Raw genomic sequence first — 25,699 nt, forward strand, 5'->3', positions numbered from 1 at the left:
TGGTACAATTTTAATGGAGCCTTTAGGAAGCAAGACCTAGCTGGCAGATGGCTGCTAGGTGTGGGCCTTTGGAAGCTACCCTCCCTGGTACCGTTCTAGCTCAGTCTACTTCGTGGTTTGCCATGATGAGAACAGCTGCCAGTTCAAGCTCCACCTTCTTGCACAGGGCTCTCCTGACACCATGCCTTCCCCACTAGGGTAGACCGAAATCTCCCTAAAACTGAGTCAACGACACTTTCTGCCTCAGCATCCACTCCTTCCAACTCCTCCATGCCCCTCCCCCAAGTCTCAAATTGATAGCCTCTTTTTCTTATCACATACAGACAGACAGGCAGACAAGAGATAGAAACTTACGCACAAATGTATAAAGCTAACCCCTGGATCCATTTTTGGTCTTGTGTGTGTATGGTTTGAGGGCTGACCACTTTGTGTTGTTTCAGTCACAATGAAAAAGTGACTGTGCAGCCTCTCATGAAGCGCTGGTGTGCAGCCTGCTCCCCTACTGAACTGAGTGATATGTTATGACTGGGCAACAGGGCGCCACACCCACTCCGGTCAGGCACTTTGAATGCACCATCCTTGCTAACCAGCACAGTACCAGCGCTGGGCTCCACTGCCGTTCCCCTACACAGATGAGCAGCCTGAGCCGCAGGGAGCTGAGCCACCCTCACCAAACCAGCAGCTCACAAGATGCAGCCCGATGCTCGCACGGTTGACTCAATGCTCCACCACAATGCCACTCCTTCTTCATGGATGAAAATACTCCCTGGCCCTCATGCTTCCATTAACACCAATGTTGGCCTCTTCCTATTGCCTCCACTTATTCACACAGAGTTGTGTTTAACGAATGAATAACTTCTTGTTCCCATCCACTTTAAATAAAGGTCTCTCCTCTGATCAGCTCTCTCTGCTTCTCCTGCAGAAGCTCTTGTGGCCTCTGCTGGGAACATGATCCATATTTCCCTGCCCTAAGAGGTTACAGAAAGTAAAAAACAGCCAAGGGGACGGTGATGCCAGTGGACAGCCCAATAACTCAGAATCCATTCACACCCAAAGAGTGGAAATCTGACCAGTAAATCCATCTGTTTAATAAAAATACAGAAGTTGTTAACAAAATCAGCAGAAGCCATTCTGGTGGAAAGGTAGCTCAGTGGTAGATACCTGCCTCAAATACACACGGCCCTGGGTTCAATTCCCGACACCACAATCATGCGTGTGCACACACACATACATGCACATGCACTCATGGATGTATGCTCACAAACATACACACATGCATGCACACTCACACATAAACATATACACATTCACACACACACACATACATGCACATGCTCACAAACATACACACATGCATGCACACTCACACACATAAACATATACACATTCACCCATACTTACACATACACACATACATACACACCACATAAATACACACACCCACACATATACACACACATATCACAGAAATACACACATACTCACACGTATATACACACATACCATATAAACACATACACGCACGCACGCACGCACACAGAGTTATTCCTTTTGGATACTTGAAGTTCCCAAATGGTTATGTGGAAGGAATGAGACAGATCCTTGCCTGTCCTATGGACCATCTGACACTCCCCTGGGACTATTTGACTCGGAGAAGCTCTTTCACCACGTTTTTTCTAAATGTCCTCATGTGAACCCCAGTTCTGTCGACTTTAGATTTCTTGAAGTGTTATTCTCTGAGGGCTTCTCAGGCTGCCACCTCTGTACCCTCTGCCCGTGGCCTTCTCTTCCTTTGCACTCTGGTGTCCTCACTCCTCAGTGCACACACCACTCCTCTGAGTCTTTCCTGTCTAAGCCACAGGTGCATCTGTCTTCTAGAGTATGGGAACGCTCCATCTTCCCTCCATCTCAAGTACATCCTGAGATCTGCCCATCTCTGTCTGCCTAGGGCCACACACAGTGCTCCCTGGTTGCCCTGCTTCCAGCCATGCTCCATCATGACCACTTTTTTATGGTGCCCTGGACCATAAAGCCCAGTCCTACCAGGCTCAACCAGATGGGCCCTGCTTTCACTCCAGCACACCTCTCCTGACCCTGTGATCTGGCATTGAAAGCTGATTCCAGGTTGCACAGAATCACCACTCTCTGACTCTGGATTTTTCCAGAGTAAAAATCCTTCATGGTCTGGCACCTTCATCCATGCCCTTTGTCTGCTTGATATTCATGTACCCTTCAAATCTCAGCTTTGACCTTTCTTTTGCTCCCTGAGCCACTTGATTGGTAACCACAATTATATGATTGCTTTTAAATTGGCCAATAAATACATATGTACCTATGGCATGCAATATAGTTGTGGCAGTTTGCATAAGAATGACTCTCATAGGCTTAGATATTAGAAAGCTTACTCACCAGGAAGTACTATTTGAAAGGATTAGAAGGATAAGGAGGTGTGGCCTTGTTGGAGGAAGTGTGTCCTCCAAAGGCATGGGCTTTGAGGTTTAAAAAGCTCAGGCTAGCCCCCCCCCCTCATTCTCTATCTCTCTCCAGTGGAGATCAGGATGTAGCTCTCAACTACTTCTCCAGCACCATGCCTGCTCCCGTGTTCCTGCCATGATGACAATGAACTAAACCTCTGAAATCCTAAGCCAGCCCTAGTTAAATGCTGTCTTTTATAAGAGCTGCTTTGGTCACAGTCTCTCTTCGTAGCACGAGAACACTGAGTATGACAGTGGTGCTCTGAAATATGTGTGTAATGAGATGAGCAGATTAGGCTGGTCAGGGTATGCATTGCCTCACACTTTGTCTCTTCTTGTATGTGAAGTGAGGACACTTAAAACATACTCTGATGGAAATTTTCAGAAATATAATGCATTTTTTACCTTTGTCACCATGCTGTTCAAAAGGCATCTTGAATCGCCTCTTCCTAAGAAAAACTTTGTATTTGTTGATTAGTGTCTTTCCCATATCCTGACCTTATTTATTTATTCAGCGCTGGGAACAAAATTCAGGGGCTAATACCCACTGGGCAAGTACTCTGTTTTTCAGCTACATCACCAGCATTCCATAGGATATTTGTAAGCAAACAGCCAACTCAGCTCTATCAGTGCCTACCTTAGGCCTCTAAGACTCTATGGGAACTGAGTCTTCAGCCTCATTTCCTGCAACTCTTTGTGTTCAGCAGTGTGTGGCCTCAATAACTATAATAGTTTGGATAATGGAACATGGCTCAGATTCCCTCAACAGCTTCCATTGAGTCCTTGCTACATCATGTGAGGACATCATGTGAGGCCTTGAGGGAAATGATGCTAAACAAAATTTCAGAAACTTACATGTCAATATGAAAAATGGAGAAAATAACCCATGTGTCTTAAACCAGAGACTTGCCAGAGGAGACCAAAAGCGTAGGGTGAGGGAATGGGGAATGTGGAGGTGGGGAGTGTTCTTTTGTTTACTATTTGAGGACTGGGACTATAGGAATCTGAGCGGTAACAGAAAGTGAGGGAATGGACTCCCAGGGTCTTTCTTCCAGGATCTGGGGCTCCAAAGGCCCTTCTCAGGGAGATTGAGGGAAGATATGGTTGAAGCAGAGTCAAGAGAGATATGGGAGATGTGGGAGATGAAGACACGAGCTAGGAGAGACCATAAGGAGGGTTGTGGCTCTTGTAAGCACTCTGCCCTCACAGGGTGAGGTGGGAAGACCCAGAGGATCAGAAAGAAAGGAGTGGAGATGAGCTCCCAGCGAACCCTGCTTGGAAAGCTCAGCCTGCTGCTGAGTGGAGAACTGTCTGTAGGGCAGGGCAGCAACCTGGAGATCAGTCAGCAGGGCTGTGAGCCTCCAAGGCAGGCGATGGTGTGGACTCAGAAACTGGAGGTGAATGATTCTTTCATCAGTCACTAAAGATGTTCTAGTCTATTAAGAGGAGGAGAGCTAAGATAACTTGATGTGTTTGTTGATATTTTTGCCTCATAATAGTTTCTCAAGTATAAAGCTGCTTAATCAAGAATGAGAAATAAGTGTTCACAAGATACAATCATAATCCCCTCTCTCTCTCTCTCTCTCTCGTGTATGTGTACACATATGTATGGAAACAAAAGAAAAACATTTCGTGCCCTGCTCTACCTCTCCTGGCCTTGTTTCTATGAGCAAGGGTCTTGCTCTTAATCTTGAGCTAGGCTTGTAGCCATTGGTCCATCCTCCTGTCACTATGTCACCCTCGACCCCTGCACTGGGGTTATAGGCCAGGTGTTTTAGAAGAGTGCTAGGGATTTGAACTCAGGTCGTCCTGCTTACACAGAAAGTGCTCTTTCCCACTGAGCTTTCCCCAATCCCTCAAGATGCTATCTTTGTAGTGTAGCAGGGCATTTACCCGTTTTAAAAGGTGATAAAATGAAAGACTGGACAAAGTATTTTGTGCGTTCTTCCACACAAGCATCAGTTTCATCTGTGAAAGAATGCTGTTCATCTCCCAGCCGGAGCTTAGCTAGGCAAAGGGCAGACTGGGCAGCAGGTACCACAGTGGGTGCCTGGACTTCTCGCTTATCTCCTCGCCAAAGGCCAGGCAAGGGTGCAGGACACAAGACAGCCCGCTGAGGCAAGCCTGCGCAGGTCCAGGCCTGGAAGGAAGGAGAGGGGGTGCTGCCACTTAGGGCTTCTCTAGCACTTTCCATTGCTGACTGAGTCAGCTCTCTGCTTCCATCCTTCTCTGGTTCTCAGAGAATCCCCATTCAATCCAGTGGTCCAGCTTATGTGTGACACATGTCACTTTCCCAACCATATATTTGTGTGATGAGACTGTTTGGTTGTGAAAGTTCTTTTACTTAAAAATATGTTGTAGCTCAATATTATTCTCCTCCTCAAGTGCAAACAAACACAACAACAACAACAAGGGAAACAGAGGGGACATTTGTTCAGAGCTCACTGTGGGGGATGGGAGGAGGTAGGCTGCAATGCGTCTTGCCCCATCGAGTTCAAGACTTTTCCCACTCGGAGGAAAGAAAAGGCCTTACAGATGGCACCTCCTCCCTGCAGCCTCAACAAAATCCAGTGGGAAGGAGGTTTGGATGTTTCTTTCTTTTTTCTTTTCTTTATCTCTCTCTCTCTTTTTCTTTCTTTAAGTGTTTCTTATGGGCTGCAAATTACAAATGAGTCGCCTCTCTTTCACCAAATAATCAACTGGTCCCTGAATCTGAAAGCCCAGCACAATTTCGTTGGGAGTATCCAACAACACAGGGTCGGTTCAGCCCCACGAGGGCTGTTCAGCTTTTAATTTCTGGAGCAAGACTCAGCAAACAGTAAAAACACTTTTGTGAAGCTGTGAAGGTTGAGCTTTGCTGTTTGATAAATGAGCAGACGGGCAGGCAGCCCCTCTTTCTTTATTTGTATAGATTCAATGAAGCCTGCCTAAAGAACACCACATGCTGTTCTAGCTACTGATCTAACATTCCGCAACATCCCAGCCTTCCAAATTCCCTTTAATTACTCGAGAATCCCACCCTTCTCTCTTTCAGCTAGGCTAGACAGAGCTGGGGGCTGGGGGGCTGGGGCTGGGAAGCAAGGCTGGTCAAGAGAACTATGCACTCTCAGGCTGCCGGAATGCTCCTAGGTGGCCATGCGCAAGATCCAGCCTTGCTTTAAGGAGATCCAGCATGCAAGACACCCACGCATGCAAGACACCCACGCATACTTTTGCGGGTGAAATTTTTACCAGACACAAGTTGTAGGTATGCGCTCCTGAAATGACATGGCCGAATGGTGGCCTTGCAGTAAGATGGGGAGAGAGTAAATAGGGACACAGACACCCGTGAGCATCACCGACACCACATACTGTCTGAGACATGTTCCTCTCGGTATTAAGTGTTACGCTAAAACGTTTCACAGGGATCAGGCTAGTGATGTAGCTGCTTTTATTTCAGCCTCTTGCCAGTGGAAGAAGTGTGAATCTGATTTCACCAACCCCTTTGCACCAGGGAGCCAGCAAAATGTCTGTCCATCAATTGTGCCTGAATCCTCAGATCTGTCATCTTGGGCAGTGCCTTAAGAGACGCCCCCAGATCCATGTGGCAAAGCACCCCCACCCTTCTTCTTTATAGTCAGCCTTCACTCTGGGCTTTCATCACCTTGGTCTCCAAACTTAAGCCCCACCCCGAAGCTTTTGATTGTTTCTGAAGATTCAACTCACCCTCAGGTGGCAAAAATTTGCCACCAAAAAAAAAAAAAAAAAGCGCTGAAAGAAATTCCAGACTGACAGGACAGATACTCGTTCTCCCACACACGGGAGGAGACGGCTCCTGGGTACGTGATGAGTCAAGTATGCTGGAAGATGTTCTGAAGAGCTGTGGCCCCAGTTCAGAGGTCACTTGGGTTGTGAGAAAAGAAAGGCTAGTCAAACAGAAATTGGAACTTAATACCATAACATGCTGTGTTTTATAAGCATGCGTTGAGGAAATTTTGTGGCTTATTGAAAATATACTCCAGAAATCAGTTTAAAAAAAAAAAGAAGAAAAAGTGTTGATTCAGGATAGAAGTTGGTTGAAGATCGGATTCTCAACTATTTAAATCTAGAAAAAAAGTGGGATAATTACTTTTTTTTTTTTTTTTTTTTTTTTTTTTTACAATAAACCTAGCCCCTTTTCAAAGGAGGAAAAGTTGAAACCTAGTTGTTGATGTGAATAAAGACTTTGAAACATCCAACTTCTTAAAGTATTAGCTAGAGTAATTTTGTCATGGGGGCTAACCTAATCCACACACACACACACACACACACACACACACGTGTTAAGTATTATATACCCCTCTTTCCTGAATGTCATTTATTCACATATGAGCTTTGAAAGAAAACTTCTGGAGAAAATTTTTTACGAGAAGTTTCCACAAGAAATTCATATAAGACTGCAGTGGAAAAGAAGTAGAATTTCAAATGACATGTGTGAGTGGCTGAAGGGTTCTGTGAGAGATCCCGGCTGTGGGAGGGGAACAGTGACTGAACCACGAGGCAAGAAGTCCAAACATCCATGTGTGAACCCAGGATTGTCCTTGGGTTGACTGGATGAAGATGAGCCACGAGTGCATGAGAATATTACAGCTCAGGCAGACTGATTAGTTAGAGTGGGGTGAGTTACATAAGATGCAGGTTAAGTCAAAATATGGAATAATTGCACAGACAATAATAAGAAAAGTGTGGGATGTGATGGCAGTGAGCGTGATGTGGGACATTTTTAGAACAATAGTTTTCAAAATTGTTCAGCAGGAAGAGCAGCTAGAAGGGTTGGAACATTCATGTATTAGGGATGGTATGTTAAAAAAACATGAAGTATTAGAGCCATGAAGTGTTCTGTGATAAAATGAAATCATAATTGTAATTAAAGGCATTGAGCCTTTCTATTCACTGGCTTCCGGGCTAAGTGGTATTTATAAGGTCTTTCCCTCCGGAGTCCCCCATAGCTGCTTTTGTGACTCCATTTTACAGACAAGGAAGCTGTTTAACAGCCCAGAGCTGTTAAACTGTCTGGGCTCATGGTGATGTTGAGATTCAGACCCCATTTGACCTGGGAATTTTTGTATGATAATACGCTAAGAAAACCAAATTAACAATATATATATGTTGATGTGAAATTACATGGACAGTTGATATCATATTCTAAAGGCTTGGGGAAATATATGCTAGCAGTTAAAGTAGGAAGATATGCTATCAATGTAGTTATTTTTTTCCTTTGAGTGATAGAAAGATATCGTTACAGAAGACCCCATGATAATGCCCTCAGAACACTTTTATCCCCTTTACCTTCATGGCATGTGACTGACTCCTCCTCCCAAGGTCAGAGCAGGAAGGAAGTGGGCAGAATGGAGGGATTCTCAAGAAAGGTCATATTTATATCTGTGTTCTGGTACGTGTAGCTCCTAACCACAGATCCCCGAACACATTTGGCTGATCCCACCATGGAGCAAGGCTGGTCAGCAAGAATGAAAGAGCTAGACATTCAAGGAGGAGCTGCCCCCACAGTCCAACCTTCCAGTGACTTCTAGTCCTCACTGGAAAAGGTGAGGTAGAAACTAAACTCATACAAATATAGCACTCTGCAGCCCAACGTCCCTTTTCCTGGTTTCCTTGCCTCTGACTGGAGTCTCTGCACCATCCATCTCAGCTAGCTTACACAGGGCAACCCTGCCACCTCGCCAACGTGAGAAAATCCTTCCCTCCCTCTGAGTTTTACTTCCCCATCTGGAAAATTGATGGGCTCATATCAACAGATCTCTAATCTCCCTCAAAAAATTAAGCTCAGTGTGTGAAGCAAATTGTTAGTAGTCATGGGTGATGTCCTCTCCTTGTGTGCTTACAGCTAAGTGGAGTTGAGGAACTGGAGTCCAGAAAGCCTTCCTAGCAGTGGAGATTGTGGTGCTAAATGGCCTCTTTGTGAACTCGGGTTGAAACAACTCAACCCCAATTGCTGGCAGCATCACACACTATCCAGTTCTAGTTCTTTGCCTTCATGGTCACATGGCCAACCGTAGCCACCATTCCCTGCCACCGTTCAGCACCAGCGGAGAGCATCGTCCCACTGTCAACACTTCCTAATGCCTTTCCATATCTCTACCTTTACCTGAGAAACCCACAATTTGTGGACTACAATTGTGTCAGCCTCATAGTGTTGAGTAGTCATATGAACTAACTTTTAACTGGCTTATCATCTGAGAGTCACCAGAGGGCTCAGATTCCTGTCTTTTGACTTTAAGGTGCTGCAAAAGGGACACACATTTGGGAGAAGCAAGGAACTGTGACGTGTTGTCAGAGACAACATGGGGTGATGCTCTCCTGTGTTGCTGAACGGTGGCAGAGAATGGTGGCTACAGTCGGCCATGTGACCATGAAGGCAAAGAACTAGAACTGGATGGTGTGTATGCTGCCAGCAATTGGGGTTGAGGTGTTCAATTGATCACATGAGAAGCAGGCGAGGCTGTTCCGCAGGTTCATCTCTAACTGATGGTATTGTTTAAGGCAGGCGAGGCCAAGCTGTGCTTTCAACAGATGTATCTTTATGCCCCCCAAGTTAAAGACCATTGTTATACCCTACATTCTTCAAGATCCTGTTTCCATGTTATAATGGAGACATGAGTACTCGAAATAGCCTTATATAGATAAAAACTGCTAGTTCCTGCTCCTCTCTTTTTCTAACCAATAACTTCAGGTAAAAGTAAAAGCTTGTTTTTAATTCACCTACCAGATAACACTTTGTTCAAAATAAGAGTTTAGCAATATACTAAATTGTATATCTGCCTATGTAAGCAGGGAAATTAAGGAGGACAAGGTGCTCACTGGTGAGGTGCCATGGCATTATCTGAAGGTGGCTTGATTAGCTGTAAATGTATACTGCAAACTGAAGGCAAGCACAAAAATCAGTTTTTAAAAAAGTACGACTGCTATGCGAAATAAGGAGATTAAGTAGAGCCATGGAGGATGTCCAATTAAAACAAAAAGGGGGCTGGGAGATCATGCGGTAAGCTGTCTACTGTGCAAGTATGAGGAACTGAGTTCAAATCCCCGATACCCATGTCAAAACCCAATATGGATAAGTACAGTTGTAACACAGTGCTGGGGAGGACACAGGTGGGGTCCCGAGGTTTGATGGTCCCCGAGAGCCATTCTAGCCACACAGTGCACTCAAGGCTTTGTGAGACAACCTGTGTTAAAAGAGAAAGTGGAGAGCAGCAGGGGAAGAAACAGCTTCCACGCACATCACATGTAATTTGTACACACCCAAATATGACCATAGAATATACATTTACTCACTGACAAGGTGCCACTCCAGAGTCTGAGGTAGTGGGAGTACCATAAGTTCAAGGCCAGCATGGCCTATACAGTGAATCTGAGGCCAAACTGGGGAGAAGGCTTAGTGGTGAGAGTACCTGCTTTGCAGGCATAAGAACCTGGGTTGAGACCCTCAGCACCCATGTAAAAGCTGGGGTGTGGGGCCAGAAGGATAGCTAGGTCATTGAGAGGGTTTGCTGCTCTTGCCAGGCATCTGGAGTTTGGTTCCCAGCTCTGTAACTCCAGGTCCAGGGGATTCAGCGCCTTCTTCTGGACTCTACCAGTAAGATATGAAATACTCGGGTATGATGCCATACACCTATAACCCTAGCATTCAGAAGGACAGTTGCAAGTTTGAGTCTAACCTGGGATACAAAGGAAGGCTTTGTCTCTAAGTAAATAAACATATAGGTAAATAAATAAATCAAACTGTAAACAATGGGAAATGATGAAATATAAAAAATATAAAAAGAATACAGACAACAAATAGAAAACTAACATCTATGGTAATATTGTTCTGACTGCAATGATCACTGTGAGTATCAGTGGGGCAGCTGCACCAATTAGAAAGAAATCGCAATACACACTTGTAATCCAAGTCCAGAATTCAAGGCCAACATGAGCTGCGTGAGAACCTGGGCTGTACAGAAAGATCCTGCTAGACAATGTCTGAGAAGGAGCAAAGAATAGCTGTCAGGGAGAGATTGCTGAAGCAAACAAACAAAATCCAAATATATGTTGTCTGCACATACACATACTCACACACCAGTTTTATTTATTTGTTTGTTTAGTTAGTTTTTTGAGAGAGGGTTTCTCTGCATAGCCTTGGCTGTCCTGAACCCCCTTTGTAGACCAGGCTTGCCTTGAACTCAGAGATCTGCCTGCTGCTGCCTCCCTGAGTGCTGGAATTACAGGTGTGCACCACCACACCCAGCAACACTAAATATCTTTATATAAACTAAATATCTTTAGTTTATATAAAGATGCTTAAAGATGAAATCTAAATGAGTGGAGAAACAAGTGCCAAGAGAACACTAATCAAAAGAAGGATGAGGAATTGCATTAACTTCAGACAGGACAGACTTAAGCCAAGGAAAGCTGTCAAGCATGCAAGGATTGGTGACAGTTAACCAAGGAGTCAATTCTCTAAGAAGGCAGTTGTGATTGTTAATAACAACAGAATATCACACTGTACCAGAAGCCTTAGCTATTTTAATAAGGCAAGAAAAAGAAATGAAAGATCAAGACTAATGAATAGAATGGTCTTTGTTCACAGATAACATCATTGTCTGCAAAGAAAATAAAAACATATTTGAAAAACAACAACAAAAAAACACCAAAAATGTGAAATTAAAAAAAAAATTATAACAGTGTTGCAAGATATAGGGTTAAAGTTAATTGCTTTTCTATACAGCAGTGATGACCATACCACCGTTTGTGTTAACACTCTTTAAAATGATACACTATGTAGAAAATCCAGTTAAATGTGTATAAGATCTATATAAAGAAAACTCAATGGAAGAGAGCCAAGAAAAGCCAAATAAATGGAGTGGTATACCATCTACATGGATAGGGAGAGAGAACCTGGTTAAGATGTCAGTTCTTCCCAACCTTAATGTATAAATTAATTATAATCCAAATTAAAATCCCAGCAAGTACTTTGTATTTATTAACAAAGTAATTCTAAAGTTTACACAGAGAGATAAGAGATGCATAATAAGCAGTACATATTAAAAAACAAAACAACAAAATGAAAGGACTCCCTCGCCTCAAGGCTTACTATAAAGGTACAGTAGTTATGGCATCCCAATGTTGCCAAAAGGATAGACAGATTAATAAAAGAGAGCACAGAAGTAGATCTATTGTGAGGGTTAATCTTCATTGTCAACTTGCCTGGCTCAAAATCACCTGGGGATGTCTATGAGGACATTTCCAGAAGGTTTAACTGAGGAGGGAAGACCCGCCCTGAATGTGGGCCCTGGATTGAATAAAAAGGACCAAACGAATAGAGAGCCAGCGTCCATGTCTCTCTGTTTCCTGACCATAGCCAGGTGCCCTGTGTCCCTGCTGCTATAACTTCTCTGTTGTGACAAGCTCTATCTTCAAGCCTTGAGCCAAAATTAAGTCACTTGTGCAAAGATTTTGTTACATGCCCATGCATGAGGGAAAGAACACAGACATACCCAAACACATATGAATGTGTATATGTATGTAACAAGTGAAAACAATCCAGGTATGGTGGTGGTGCCACAAGCCTTTAATCCCAGCAGTCAGGAGGCAGAGGCAGGCAGATCGCTGCAAGTTTGAAGTCAGTCTGGTCTACAAAGAAATTCCAGGACAGGCTAGACAGAGAAACCCTGTCTCGAAAAAGAAAATACAAAACAAAACAAAACAAAAACAGAAAGAAAGAAAAAGAAAAGGTAAGGAAGTGAGATCACAGAAAATTACTTAAGTCACCAGCAACCAAGGTCAATATAACACTCCCAGAAGCCAGTGCTTATAGAGTGTGGCTAACACGATGGCCAGACATTGCAGGTCTTACTTGTAGCAAAGAAACTGCTACCTTCTCCTTTACCAGCAGTGGTTTCTAGTGGTTCCAGCTGCCCCAGGAACCACTTCAGCACTGACATCTGGCTCACCACTTGCTAGCTGAAGGGGCATGAAGGGCTACTACCAATAGAGTATCTTCCTTAAAAATGAAGAAGAAACCCTGAAACTTTTATGCCCTACGTTAAAAGTTCACAAACGAATCATAAGTTTGCATGGCTCTCTCAAGGGTCCATGGTTATATCCCAAGGTTTGCAGAAAACTGGTTCCCTTTTCTTGAGGGAGTGGGGCTGCAGTGTGCAGGAGTCTTGGGATGGGCAACTGTGTACCTGAGATTTCAATGCAACAATCTCATCATGGACCCTTGACAGGTACCTTCTGCCCTCCGTAGCTGGAAGGACAGTCCCAACTCAAGTGCATTGGAAACTGACAGCAAGGCTGCTGCCCAAAGGGTGTGTATTTACGTTCTTAGTATTTGGGATAATTCGTTGTATTCTGTCTAATGACTGAATGTGCACACCTCTTAAGGGGTTGTTTCGGAAACAGCTGGCACTGTCCTTCTCAGGGAGAAAGCTCGTTATTTGGAAAATGATTTTGAAGAGTCATTGGAAACATCTGTGTGGTCAAAGATGTCAGCAGAAACCAAAAGAAAAAAACAAGAAGAGAAGAAATTTGGCAGGAGGTGTCTCAACAAGGAAATAGAGAGAAAAATGGGCCTGGGAGGGAGGCAAAGAGAAGCTAAGAAATGCAGGGAAGGGCTGGGACTGGTAGAAATGAGCTGAGGACCAGCAAACCTTCTGGTGAAGAAGGCCCAATCCCAACCTTGTCGGAAAGTCAATCTTCCTACTAACTTCAGTCTACTGAGAACACAGAGGCTTTCTGAGGGCTGTCATGTGAAAAGCAAAAAGACACCATGTTTTAGCTGTGTCCCCCTGGGGTATGTGTGGAACAAGGCTGTCCCATAGAACCTTCTGTGATAATGAGGTATCATCCAATATCGTGGTCTCTAGCCACGTGTGGCCATGGAATGTTTGCAATGCGGCCAAGACAGCTGCTAGTGATCCAAGTTCTTGCTTTTGTGTAAGTTCAGTGAGGTAGGCAGCTATAGGTGGCCAAGGACACCAGGATGAACAGCACGAGGGTAGGAGAGACAATGCAGACAGTAGGAGCAGTCCCAAGTTAGGTTTGACCACAAACCTCTTGGGGTTTGACCACATCTTGAAGGAGGCTCGAGGCTTAAAATAGGAACTGGGATGCTGAGAGGGAAGGGCAGACTTCAGCCAATGCCTTCCAAAGTAAGAGTTCAAGGAAATGCCAAGATGACCACAGGGCTGCAGAAAAATTTTTGGGTGTTTGGTTAGTTAGTTGGTTGCTTTTTTGAGACAGGGTTTCTCTGTGTAACAGAGCCCTGGCTGTCGTGGACTCGCTTTGTATGCCAGGCTGGTCTCAAACTCACAGAGATCTGCCTGCCTCTGCTCCCTGAGTCCAGGGATTACAGGCACGTGCCACCGCTGCCTGAGTTTATAGAGTCTTTGCATGAGCAAAGCAATGGTATCAATTTTGTTTACTCCATAATTTAAGATAATGGGTGGCTGTTTGCATCTGGACACAGAAATTTCAAAGATTATTCATAACACCAACAGTTGTGATTACAGCGAGAGGTGGTTAATAAATGTCGGAGTTGCTGGGTGACTAAGAAAACAATTTCCCATTACCCGCTGACACCTCACCTGAATCCTGTTGCTTCCCATGAGGCGGTGGAGGCTCAGAGAGGCTTCAGGGTAAATGTTTTAAAAGTTACCCCAGCTGTCCTTCTCTCCACACCCACCTTCCCATGTGGCCACTTCAAGGGTATTGCAGCACAAGTTTGGTGTCACAGTAGTTATGGAATGCTCTTCCTTTCCTCACTGCTGGGCTGAGCCCCCCTACGACTCAGACCTTCGACCCCCTTCTCAGTCCTTCTACACTCCATACCACAGGACCTACCCTTCGTTAGAAGCACGGCCACTTTCAGCTCAGGGCCCCCGGAATCCAAATCCCACAATCCAGGATGGGTTCAGGTCTCTCCGAGGCACTCAGGCTACCAAGCCAAGTGCCTTTCCTGTCCCATGCTCACTGTCAGAAGCAGAATGTACCTGCATGCTCATGTTTGCTCTCACTGAACAGACAGTACTTTGTGCTGGTTAAATACAGAGGAAAGTCAAGCAGAGGATGTTGGATTCCTTCTTTATAACATTCCTCAATTGCTTGAAATTTTACAGTCAAGTATTACCAAATACTGTGGATTGCTTTGTTCTGGAGTTTGATTTGGTATTGCTTTGTTATAATGGTGTGAGGATTTTGGCACCAAAGTCACAAAGATATTTATTTTAGTAACTTCAGAAAATGAGAACTAAGATGTTTTAACACTGTGTGTGTGTGTGTGTGCGCGCGCGTGTAACGGGCCAGTGAAAAGACTCAGCAGCACCTGCCGCCAAGTCTGATATTCTGAGTTTGATTACCAATACTCACGCGGTGGAAAGAGAGAATTGACTTTGACAAATTGACTTCTGTCTGTCTGTCTGTCTGTGTCTTTCCCTCCCTCCCCAAATAAATGTAACTTTAAAAAAATTAAAAGTATATGAATTATTTAAAGTTGGTAGGTGAAGGGGGCAGAGGTGTGGCCGGGACCAACCTGGCAAGGCTATACTCACCTTCCCGAAACTGGCAGCATTGACAGGCTGGGTGTCGTTCTTTTCGCAGAAATCCAGGTAGTGCATGTAGAGGGCGCTGCGAGGGATGCAGACGCCTTCTGCAATCTCATAGTTTTCCTCCAGCCTAGGAAAATAAACATCCAACCCAGTGAGAAAAGCAAGAACCACAAAATGTGTTGGCTCCCTTTCCTTCTGGTCTAGGAAGACCTCAGAAACAGTTCTCTTCCTCCATGCTGGGAAACTAGGGACCAGCAAGTTGAAGAAAGCTGATCTGGGTCGCCGCTGGGGTCAGTAGGTCCCTTTGCATTTGTTCCTGAGTAGCTTTTTCAGCCCAAATGTCCAGTGCCTGTACTATGTGCAGACATTGGCCTGGCCACACTCTGACTAGATCAGATCCCTTCTGACCTTTAAAGCTCTGCTGGAGCTTGCAGGTGCCCTGCTCAGCCAGGCTTCATATCAGGCATCCACTTTGAAGCCATTTCTAACAGAAAGATGCCAAAAGCATCTCTGAGTCAACACCCTGGAGCTTCTCGGCTTGACAAGAGTGGTAGAGAGGAAAAGTCTGAGAGAATGTATGGCCAAGCAGAGGTGGCACAGCTGGACGGTCACTGGCCAGTGAAAGGGAGACTTCCCAATCCCAGAAGAGCCAATCTCCGATTATGCTAAGATCTCCTGCCTCTGTGTGGCATTAAGGTTGATAGTTCTATACCCCATACCTTCCTGAGTACAGGTTAAGGGTTCTGTGGAGGAGAATGTCCACTCTGCGACTGGGTTCAAGTCCCAATCTCTTTATTTACTGGTGTGGTGACCTTAAGCAACTTATCTAACCTTTGAACTTCACTGTCCCTTCAGAAATGATGAGTGATAACTGCCTTGTAGGGTGGCTGTTGATGCCAAAACAAGTGGTGTGTAGCAAGCCTTAAAGAACTGAACTCAGATGTCCTATGAGTGACATTAGACTTCCTCAAATTTTTTCCCATAAGATACTTTGGGGACATAGAATAAATCTAGACAAGTTTTGAATTTTTTAATTAATCTAAACACCAGATCTTAGGTATCCAAATGAATTCTGCTTCCATTGACACTGGCCTGTCAGGGGTTGGTGTCACCCCTGTTCCAACAATGCTGTGACACATGACAGCTTGGAGCCTGGAACACATAGAGCTCAATAAACTCACCAACAGAAAACATTTCTCCCCTTAATCATTGGATTTTAGGAAACAACTCAAAAAAATGGAATCAAGTTTAGGGGACAAAGTAATAAATACCCATTTTCCTCAAAAAATTGGGGAGGGTGTTAAAATAAGGCATGATTCTTAAGCAATGGGATAAACATCCTCAAGTAGCTTTAAATTCACTCTGAGGACGCTTGCCAGAGAAGTGATCCAGCACTGTCGTAACTCAAGTAGAACGAGGACACGGCCTCCTGAGGTGCCCACTTGAAGGGCTGGCTCTCGTTTTGCTCATTCCAACATGACATTGGAAGAAAATCAGCTCAATCATTTGGTACCCAAACCTCATGTATGAATATGACCCCAGGGACTCAGGCAAATGGTAGAGCAGAGAGCTGAGGAGTCCACTGCTTTCTCCAGGGATTGGGCACATGGAGAAATTCCTGCTGCTCCTCGTGTTCCAGTAAATGCCTTCTACAACCCTTTCTAGGTGACCAAGTGCCCTGAGGCTGAGGGAGTACCCAGTCACCCCAGAGTCCTCCAACTCCCACATATTCCTCGGCACACAGTAAGTGCTTGGTAGTCAATGGATGGATCGTTTTGATCACCTATTCATTCAACAAAAAAGTATTGATCTTATCACTTGCCAGGCACTGGGGTTATATCATGGTGAGCAAAATGGTGATATAGATCAAGCAGATTCATGGTAAACAGAGAGATAAAGATGAGATCTTTAATTCAATGCACATTTACTGAGGGCTAAGCAGTAGTCTCAACATAAGAAAACAGAGATTAGCTTGGCCCTGTCTAAAGATGATATGCAGATTCATGAGTGTTCCACACTTAAAAAAAATAAGGAAACAATGGTGAGCAAAATGAAGCCCTTCCACAGCAATGTGCGTGTTCTCAGTGTCACCAAGTGGAACTCTGTTTTTCACCCAGGAAAACTAGCTTCATGTACAGTATAGGTTTGGGGGACCTGTCTAAGATTAATGAAAAATCACACTCCAGATTTGGTCAAGATCCCTACCTTGCCATCCACAGCATTGTTTCTCTGTGGAAGTGATGTCAGAGGCCCAGCTAAGGCCCAGACTTTATAGGGACCATGTAAGTAAGGCAGCTGTCACCAACTGGGGTCTCACAGGCATGCTTTGTTTAGCCTGAGCAGCCTTGGCTTGGCTTTTAAACCTTAGGACTTTGCACAGAAAAATCTGGATTTCTGGCTCCTTATGAAAAAGCTGAGGTCTGGCAACCCTGGACTCATATTCCCTCATGACAACAATTGGCCAGGGAGAGCTGTGCCCTGGGGTTGGCCAGAGTCCTCACTCCTCCCCACTTTTCTTACACCAAGTCTATTTTCTGTTCCTTTCCTGGCTCCTGTAGGCACTTGTGTTGGCATAAGACATGACCTATGTCCTAGTTCATTTTGGAGTCTTTTTGAGCAGAATGACAGAGAAGAAATGAAAATATTTAAATACTATAAACTCCTGATCTTACATACTATTAAAGAGGAAAACACAGATTGGTGTGTAAATGGGAGTGGATAATTATGGTTTCACAGAGGATTTGAGGTTTAAATTTTGTAATGGCAAACAACAGCTCATATTCATGGATCTTGTTCTAGGTGCCAGGCACCGGGTAACCAGGGTTTTCTTTAATTCTCAAGACATAAAAGCCAGGCGTGTTGACACATGCCTCCTAGCACTCCAAAGGATGAAGTGGGAGAAGTTGGGGTTTGATATGAGTTTAAGCTACATAGTGTGTCCAGGCACGGCCAGAGCTACATAGTGAGAAAAACAAAACCCAAATGAAGCAAAACAAAATGAATAAACAAACAAACAAAACAAAACCAAAACAAAACAAAACAAAAAACACGAGGCAGGCATCATACCCATCTTTCAGATCAAAAAACCAAGGCTCAGAAAGTAGAATTCATTTGCTAATGTGACCAGTAATTAAGAGAATTTTTCTCACTAGAAACCTATTCTCCACAGTAGTTGGAGGAGGCTCCCAGCAAGAGGAACAGCAAATAGCAATAGATACGTCATATGCTTTGAATAATGGGACCATCTGTGTGAATGGGAAGAGAGGCTCGTAAAGGGAGGACTAAAAGGAAGGAACAGGGGTGACTGAGGAGAATCTTTAACTGATACACAAAGGAGTGGCTTAAGGACCATCCTCAGCTAGGTACTACCATAAAATGCCCTTTCCAGAAGATGGCAAAATGGCATTCAAACGATTGAGGGGCTCATCAGTTTAGAGCACATACTGCTCTTCTTTCAAAGACCCTAGATTCAGTTCCCGGCAACCACAGCAGGCAGCTCACAACCTCCTGTAACTTCAATTCCAGGGATCTGACACCATCTTCTGGCCTCTGCAGGCCTTTGTATACATATGGTATACACTTGTACAGACACACATCTACACATAAAATTTTTAAAAAGAAAGAGAATGGAAAGGATAAAGACTCATGGACTGAAGAAATGACTTGGTTAGCAAAGTGCTTGCTGTAAAGGATGAGAACTTTAATTACTGTAAAGCATGAGCTCAGAGCCCAAATTTTAAAACTGAGCATGGTGTACATGTAACCTCAGTGCTGGAGATGCAAAGACCAGAGGAATTCTGGGGCTGGTCCGCCAGCCTACCAAATTGGTGAGTTCCAAGTTCAGAGACAGACCATGCCTCAAATAATGATGTAGAGAGTGACTGAAGAAAGTGGGTCAACATGAACACATGGTACACATACATCAGCACACACACTCACACACAGGACTCAAAGGCAAGACCTGATTACTTCTAGAATTCTCTATGAATCACAATAATAATACTGTTGATGGCAAAGGTTACAAACATGAATGTAAAGCTCTATAGGTTCTATTACCCAATAACGAAGTATGAAAAAAAGGTGAAAAAGCAAAAAAGTAAACCCCATAAGTTCCATCTTAGACTTGTGAGTGTTCCATTAAGCAGTTTCCCTAAATTTAAAAAGGGTTGACTTCAATACCTCAAGCCATTGTGCTTCTAATACACAGACATGAAGAGCTGGTCAGGCAGAACTTGATGGGCTGGGGGGAGGGTCATTAGAGTGATCATTAGAATGATCACTGTTACTGATCATTCTAATCCAAGTATGCAGTGGGGAAATATGCTTTTCAAGCCACTTGGAATCTTGATGTGGGACACTTTTAAATGGAAAAGTGCCCCATCCCCTTTTAAAGGACAGAAGTGGCATAGTTAAAGGTCATTCTACCTCTGTGATGGATGACTGTTAATGTCACTTTTACAAAACTTTGTTTCTCAGTTTTTCTCTTATCTCAGCTATCACACAAATAATTGAAACACATATTATTTTAACAAGCCTCACAGCACAAGAACTGAGCAGTTATTGCTTTATTCTTAGCCCTCTAAGCTATTTGGCTTCCTCCCAGCGTACATCCCAGAGATACTTGCACTTTGTAGCTTTTCTGATCCAGCTCCTCTCTCCAATGTCTTCTGGACCTCTGCCATGACTCAAACCCCTACTTGCTCTTTTAACTCCTCCTCCCCTGGCTGGCAGGAAGTGCAGCCCTATTCTCTCCCCTGCTCAGTGACTAGCTGTAAGCTGCTTTGTCAGTGTATCAGGGGACAAGTGGGGAGCAGTATTTACACAATACTGAGACAGGAGATTCTCAGAACAAGGATTGCAACTAGATATGTGGGTATAGAAATCAGCATTTGAATTACAGAATAACTTTATGTCTACAGATGACCAAGGATAACTAACAAAGTAGGGTTAATTGGTAATTTTCGAATGAATCAACAAACACATGACACCATGTTCAGGCAAGAAGTACAGGGCTGGAACTGAATCAAGATAGCTCATGGGATGCAGGTCTTGTTGTGTCCGACTGGGGAAGTAGTCAGTAACTAAGGTGAGTTTCAGGGGGTCCATCCTTCCATTATCAGAAACAACCCAAGATGAGCAAAGATTGGGGGAAGTAATGTTTTCAAATAAGGTATTTAAAAACACAGGTTCCCAAGCTACGAACTCCAGTGCCCAAAAGACTGAGAGGGGTCATCACAAGTTTGAAACCAGTCTGGACTGTAGAGTAAGACCCTGAGTGACCCCAAAATAACAAGAAGGACTGTTCCCAGGTATGTTCTTGGTTTCTTTATTCATTACTAATTACAAAAGCCACATTGCATGCATTTCTATTTGTTATTTTGTGGTCTGTTTGCCAGCTAAGTCTGCTGAGAGATCAAGATTGAAACACAGCATCTGAGGTTAGCCCACAGCATGTGAGATGAACCCTTAGCAACAACAAACTATTTGAATCTGATGGACGAAAGTCATAGTTCATGCAGGCTTAGCTAATTAGGCAGTTACCTGTAAAAGGCCAGACCTCCTAAGCCACTATGCTTCTATCCGTTTTTTCTCCCTCTGACTGGAAGAGCTGCTGAGCCTCAAAGTATCCAGGTGGCTTATGACTATGAAGCATTTTAATAAGCTCTGTGAGTGATGGATGTAATTGGCATGGAAGGGCACCTTTGATGCCTGATGGATTCTGCAAGGATAGCATTGTGACACCGTCCCCCAGACCATTTCGCAAAATTCAGAGGCTTGGCGTGTGTGCTGAAGTTACTAATTGGAGCATCCGCTCCCCTGACAGAGGCGTGAAACAGAGAAAGCGGTTAATTACTTCTCTTCATATCTGATGATGAAATTTTCCCTTTCCTCCCTCCTTTAGAGGACATCATTAGCCTGACATGGTGGGTGAACAATGCTCCATTATACCTGGATTCTTTTTAACACACACACACACAATTCTGGGCCTGTTCTTTTTTTTTTTTTATCTCCTATTTAACAACTTCACTGTATTTGAATTGAGCCTGTGCTGTTATGGACAGATAATGAACGTGGTCACCAGCTAGCGTGAGTCATTGTCTGAGACACATTTTTAAAGGAGGCCTCCTTGTAAGGCTTCAGCCCGTGGCCTCCTAGGACAGGGGGAAGAGGTTTTCTATCAGCTCTCTACAAGGAGCAGGGAGTGATGACGCCTGGACCTCTTCCTTCTGAACGGTTTTACCTGTGGCTTTTTACGTGTGTGCATGTGGCTGTCGATGCAAAGTGTCCACCTCTTCAGTTCTTGCATACTTATCTAGAAATGCTAGACCTGGCCTCCTTTACCGGAGGAGGATTTGAAAAGCAAATTCATTAGTACAATAGCAGACAGTCACAGAGATCAGAGACTGTACTGTTTGAATTTGTTTGTTTGTTTGTTTGTTTGAGACAGGGACTCATTATGTATCTCTGACTGTCCTGAAACTTCCTCTATAGACCAGACTGGCCTTCAACTCACAGAGATCCACTTGCCTCTGCCTCCTGAGGGCTGGATTAAAGGTGTGTTTGTTTGCTTCTTTGTTTGTTTGTCTTGATAACTGATACTGTAAACAGTAGAATTAGCTGAGCAATCAAGCAGGGCAGTGCTCTCACCTTCAGTAGGTTCTCAGTGCCTCCTCACAAAAGTCCAGGTTCTTTCCCTGGGCATCCAAGGCCTCCACCATCTGACCCTTAACCCATTCTCCAGCCTTCTCTTGCCCAGTTTGTCACAGATCCCACAGCTACTGGCTGCTCCCTGCACCTCAACTACATCCTGACAGAGTGTAACTGTATCTGTCTGGCAGCAATGAACTACACACACAACTACATTACATTACATACAGTAATGTAGTTCATCAGAGCCGAGCTGAAGAGTTCTGTTGTCTATGATAGCACAGCCTTCCTGGAAGCAGAGTGGAGGCATTCCTCCTGTGTGTGGTGAGGCAGGGCTACAGGGGTGACACAGTGACTGTGCTAGTGTGTGTATGTGTGTGTTCACGCTCTGTGACGAAGGGGTGCAGGATGGCAGGGATGACCGTTTGTGCTGTCTGCTATTCCAATTTGATTTCCATTGCTGGGTTGTATACCATGACCAAATCAGAACGGGTTTGTTTGGCTTACATGTTCCAATCACAGTCCATAGATGAGAGAAGTCAGGGCTGGAAGTCAAGCATGGTCAGAGACAAGAACCGAGGGGGAAAGGTCTTTACTGCTTTCTTTCCCTGGCTTCTTCAGCCACCTTACATAGCCCATGCCTATCTGCCCAGAAACGGCACTGCCCACTGTGGGCTGGGTCCTCCTGTGTTAATTAGCAACTAAGAAAATGCCCCACAGACACACAAGCCAATTCAGCCAAGGTTCCTTCTTCCTCAGCGACTCACGTTGATCAGAGCTAACCAGAGCACTTCCACACAGCAGATGATTCTTTTTTCTTCTCTCTCTCTCTCTCTCTCTCTCTCTCTCTCTCTCTCTCTCTCTCGTGGTGGGGGTGAGGGTCTGGGAAGGGAGACAGAGTCTCATGTAGCCCAGCTGGCTTCAAACTTTCTATGTAGCCCAAAATGGCCTTGACCATTTGATTCTTCTGCCTCTTCCTCTCAACATTGGGGTCTCAGTGTGCGCCACCACGCCCAGTTTACGCATGCCCAGGGCTCTAGCTCGAGGCTTTATACAAACAGGGCACACATTCCACCAACAAAACTCACTTCACAGCCCATACAATCTAGGGTTATTTTCTTAAGTTGTTGTTGTTGTTTTACATTTATTTGTGTGTGTCTGTGAGGGGTGGAGATCAGTTCTCTCCTTCCCCCTGTGGGTCCAGAGATTGAGCTCTCTTTGCCATTGCAGTGACTGCAATGAACAATCTGATCTCTCCCCTGGGGGTACATATTTCCTGAGGCTGGCGTTCAAACATGGAAGTGCAGAGATCTGTCTACCCAGCTTTTGGGTATCCATGTCTGTCATTTGTGGTTTTACCTAAAAGTACGGTGTCGCAAGCTATCGATAGTTCTATCAAGGAAGAGGCTGGGGACGGGTGGCCCCGAAGGTGAGGGGGTTCTGACACAGTTTTCCTTCCTGAATGACCTCCTCCATCCCCTTTTCCATTCACTCCCCATCTCTACATCACCTCACTGTACTGTGGCAGGTGTGGCCCCAAGAACATCTTTGCAGGCCTCCTTACACCTCAGGGCCAGGGTTCTCTACATGTAGCAGAGTCAAAATGAGCAGAACACAGGGTCTCCATTTCATCCATTCAGTCAGAAATGGAACTCTAACCCAGTCTAAATGATTTTGATGTTTAGTTTTAAAAGGCTAACTTGCTGCATCCTAGAATCACCTAGGGAAAGAAACAGATGAGGGCTGGGCTAGCTCCAGCTGGCCTGTGGGCCCATCTGTAAGTGGCCGCCTTTATGGTGAGTTGACCCATCCACTGTGAGTGGCCCCAATCCCTAGGCTGGGCCCTCAACTGTACCATTAAAACAAAACCAAACAAGCGAAACTAGCTGACCAAGAGCAAGTAGACAGCACGGGTATATTCATTTCTCTCTCCCTTTGACTGTAGATGCGGTGTAACTAGCATTTCTTGGCTTGACTTCTTCAAAATGATGAATTAGAGTTGTAAGTAGAATGAACCTTTTCCTCCCCTATGTTGCTTTTTGTCATAATGTTTCCTTAAATTTAAAAAGTGTGCGTGTGTGTGAGTGTGTTTGTATGTGTCTACAAAGGTCAAAGAAGGGCACTGGATCCTCTAGACTGAAGCTACAAGCAGCTGTGAGCCTCTCAAAGTGGGTGCTGGGATCTGAACTCAGGTCCTCCGCAAGAGCAGGATGCTCGCTTGACCACTAAGCCAACTCTCCAACATGCTCAGAATGTTTTATCACAGCAACAGAAAGAAAACTAGGACAAATATCAGACTCTATTTTTAGAACAATGCCAAGCCTAGCTAGCTGCTGGTGATTTATGAGAACACTTTAAAGAGAAACACTACATTTATTTAATTGCACAGTATCAACAGCCCATCAAAAAAGGGGGAAATGTCCCCATCTCCAAACTACCCTGCCCAGAAAGCAATACCTTGAGGTTCCGTCTTCAGTCTCCTAAGTACTAAGGGGGAACTTCACTTTGCATGCTAGTTTCTGAGAAGGAAATTACTCCCACCCTGAAGGTGCACAGGAGCTCCAGAAGGGCCCAGTGGTGGGTATGGGAGGTAGCAGGCCACTGAGGAGCCATGCATTGGCAGCAGGTCAGCCACCGTGGCCCAACAGGCCACTTTCCATTTCAAAATCCTCGGTGTGAATAGGGGTGATTGTGTGGCTGGGATTCCAGAGGCGCCCAGCATCCCCAGTGAGGTGGGCTTTACTCACCCCCGTGACCGAGGATGCTGGAAAGGGGTTGGCAGGAGCCCTTTGGCAATATTTGCCTGTTTTCTCCTGGAAGCTGCCTCCAGGTCATGTGGCCCCAATTCTTTTTGGCTGCTTGGCAGTTATGTTACTTGTTCTCAGAGGAGGCATGGTGTCTCCAGGATGGTGGGAAGGGGGCTCTAGAAGGGAGGGACCAGAGCAGAAGCAAATCATTCCTAACCCAGTTCTAGTACCAAGCCAAATTGTCCCAGGGAGGGCTGGGTGCTGTCAGCCTAGCATAGCAGCTATCGCTTTCGGCATCCCGAGAGCTGCACACTGCCCTAGGAGACAGAGGACAGCGTAAAGGGTGAATGCCTCCCCCAGAAGATTCTTGTAGAGAGAGCCTCCTAAGTTTGTGGGCTGAAGTATTTTGTGCCGCAGGTAAAAACAGAAACTGTTTGGTGGATAGTTTTGCAGTTTCATCAGCATCCAACATGTGTATCAGATATTCTCTGCCTGCACAGAGGAAGTTTTCCCAGGGCCGCCAAAGGCCCCACGGGAGAACCTTCTCTGGGGACCTGTTTATAATTCAGAGGTGAGATTTGGACAGACCTAAATACCCACCAAGAGGGAAATGGCCAACTAAATTCTGCTGCTGTTCTCCATGCAGCACTGAGCGCCACTTAAAATGAAGTGAGTTCTCTTAATCTTTAAATTTGTGTGTGTGTATGAGAGAGAGACAGACAGAGAGAGACAGAGAGGAGAGCGAGCGAGCAGGCATGCACTCCCATGGCAGGTGCATGGGGTCATTTCTGTCCTACCATGTGGGTTCCATGGCTCAGACTCAGGTTGCTAGTTGGTGGCAGTGCTTTTGCCCACCAGACATCTTCAGCCTGAGGTTAATTCTTTATTAACTAATCTGGTGTGACATCACTAATCCACATGACATCACTAATCTGGTATGACCTCACTAGTCTGGCTGTGACCTCACTAGTCTTGTATGACATCAGGATGCTTCTCTAACAAATAAAGTAAGCTGTGGAGTTATGGAGTTTGGCTGACTGTGGAGCAACAGTGTAATACATCTGTGTGCCTTTCATAAGAAGGATATAAATAAAATAAAAAACAAGTTAAAAACACACAGTGTAAAACTCTCATAGGTACTCACATGTAAATACACACACACACACACACACACACACACACACACCTTATTTTAAATAGTTATTTTTGAGGAAGAAGCAAATAACTGTAGTAAAAATGAACTTTAGCCTAATCTCTCATTTAA

The 25,699-nt window shown here is 44.7% G+C and overlaps 1 protein-coding gene across 4 annotated transcripts in view; it reads right to left on the reverse strand.

The window, feature by feature from the left end:
• The window catches only part of Rfx4 (regulatory factor X4), a 153,553-nt gene that overhangs the window by 77,596 nt on the left and 50,258 nt on the right, over positions 1–25,699 (reverse strand). For all 4 annotated transcript variants that reach the window (XM_060377831.1, XM_060377830.1, XM_060377833.1 and 1 more), the window contains exon 4: positions 15,044–15,167. In XM_060377831.1, coding sequence (XP_060233814.1) covers positions 15,044–15,167 — 124 coding nt within the window. The remainder of the gene's footprint in view (positions 1–15,043; positions 15,168–25,699) is intronic.

Source organism: Meriones unguiculatus, chromosome 2, assembly GCF_030254825.1.
Source record: "Meriones unguiculatus strain TT.TT164.6M chromosome 2, Bangor_MerUng_6.1, whole genome shotgun sequence".
Classification (NCBI taxonomy): Eukaryota; Metazoa; Chordata; class Mammalia; order Rodentia; family Muridae; genus Meriones; species Meriones unguiculatus.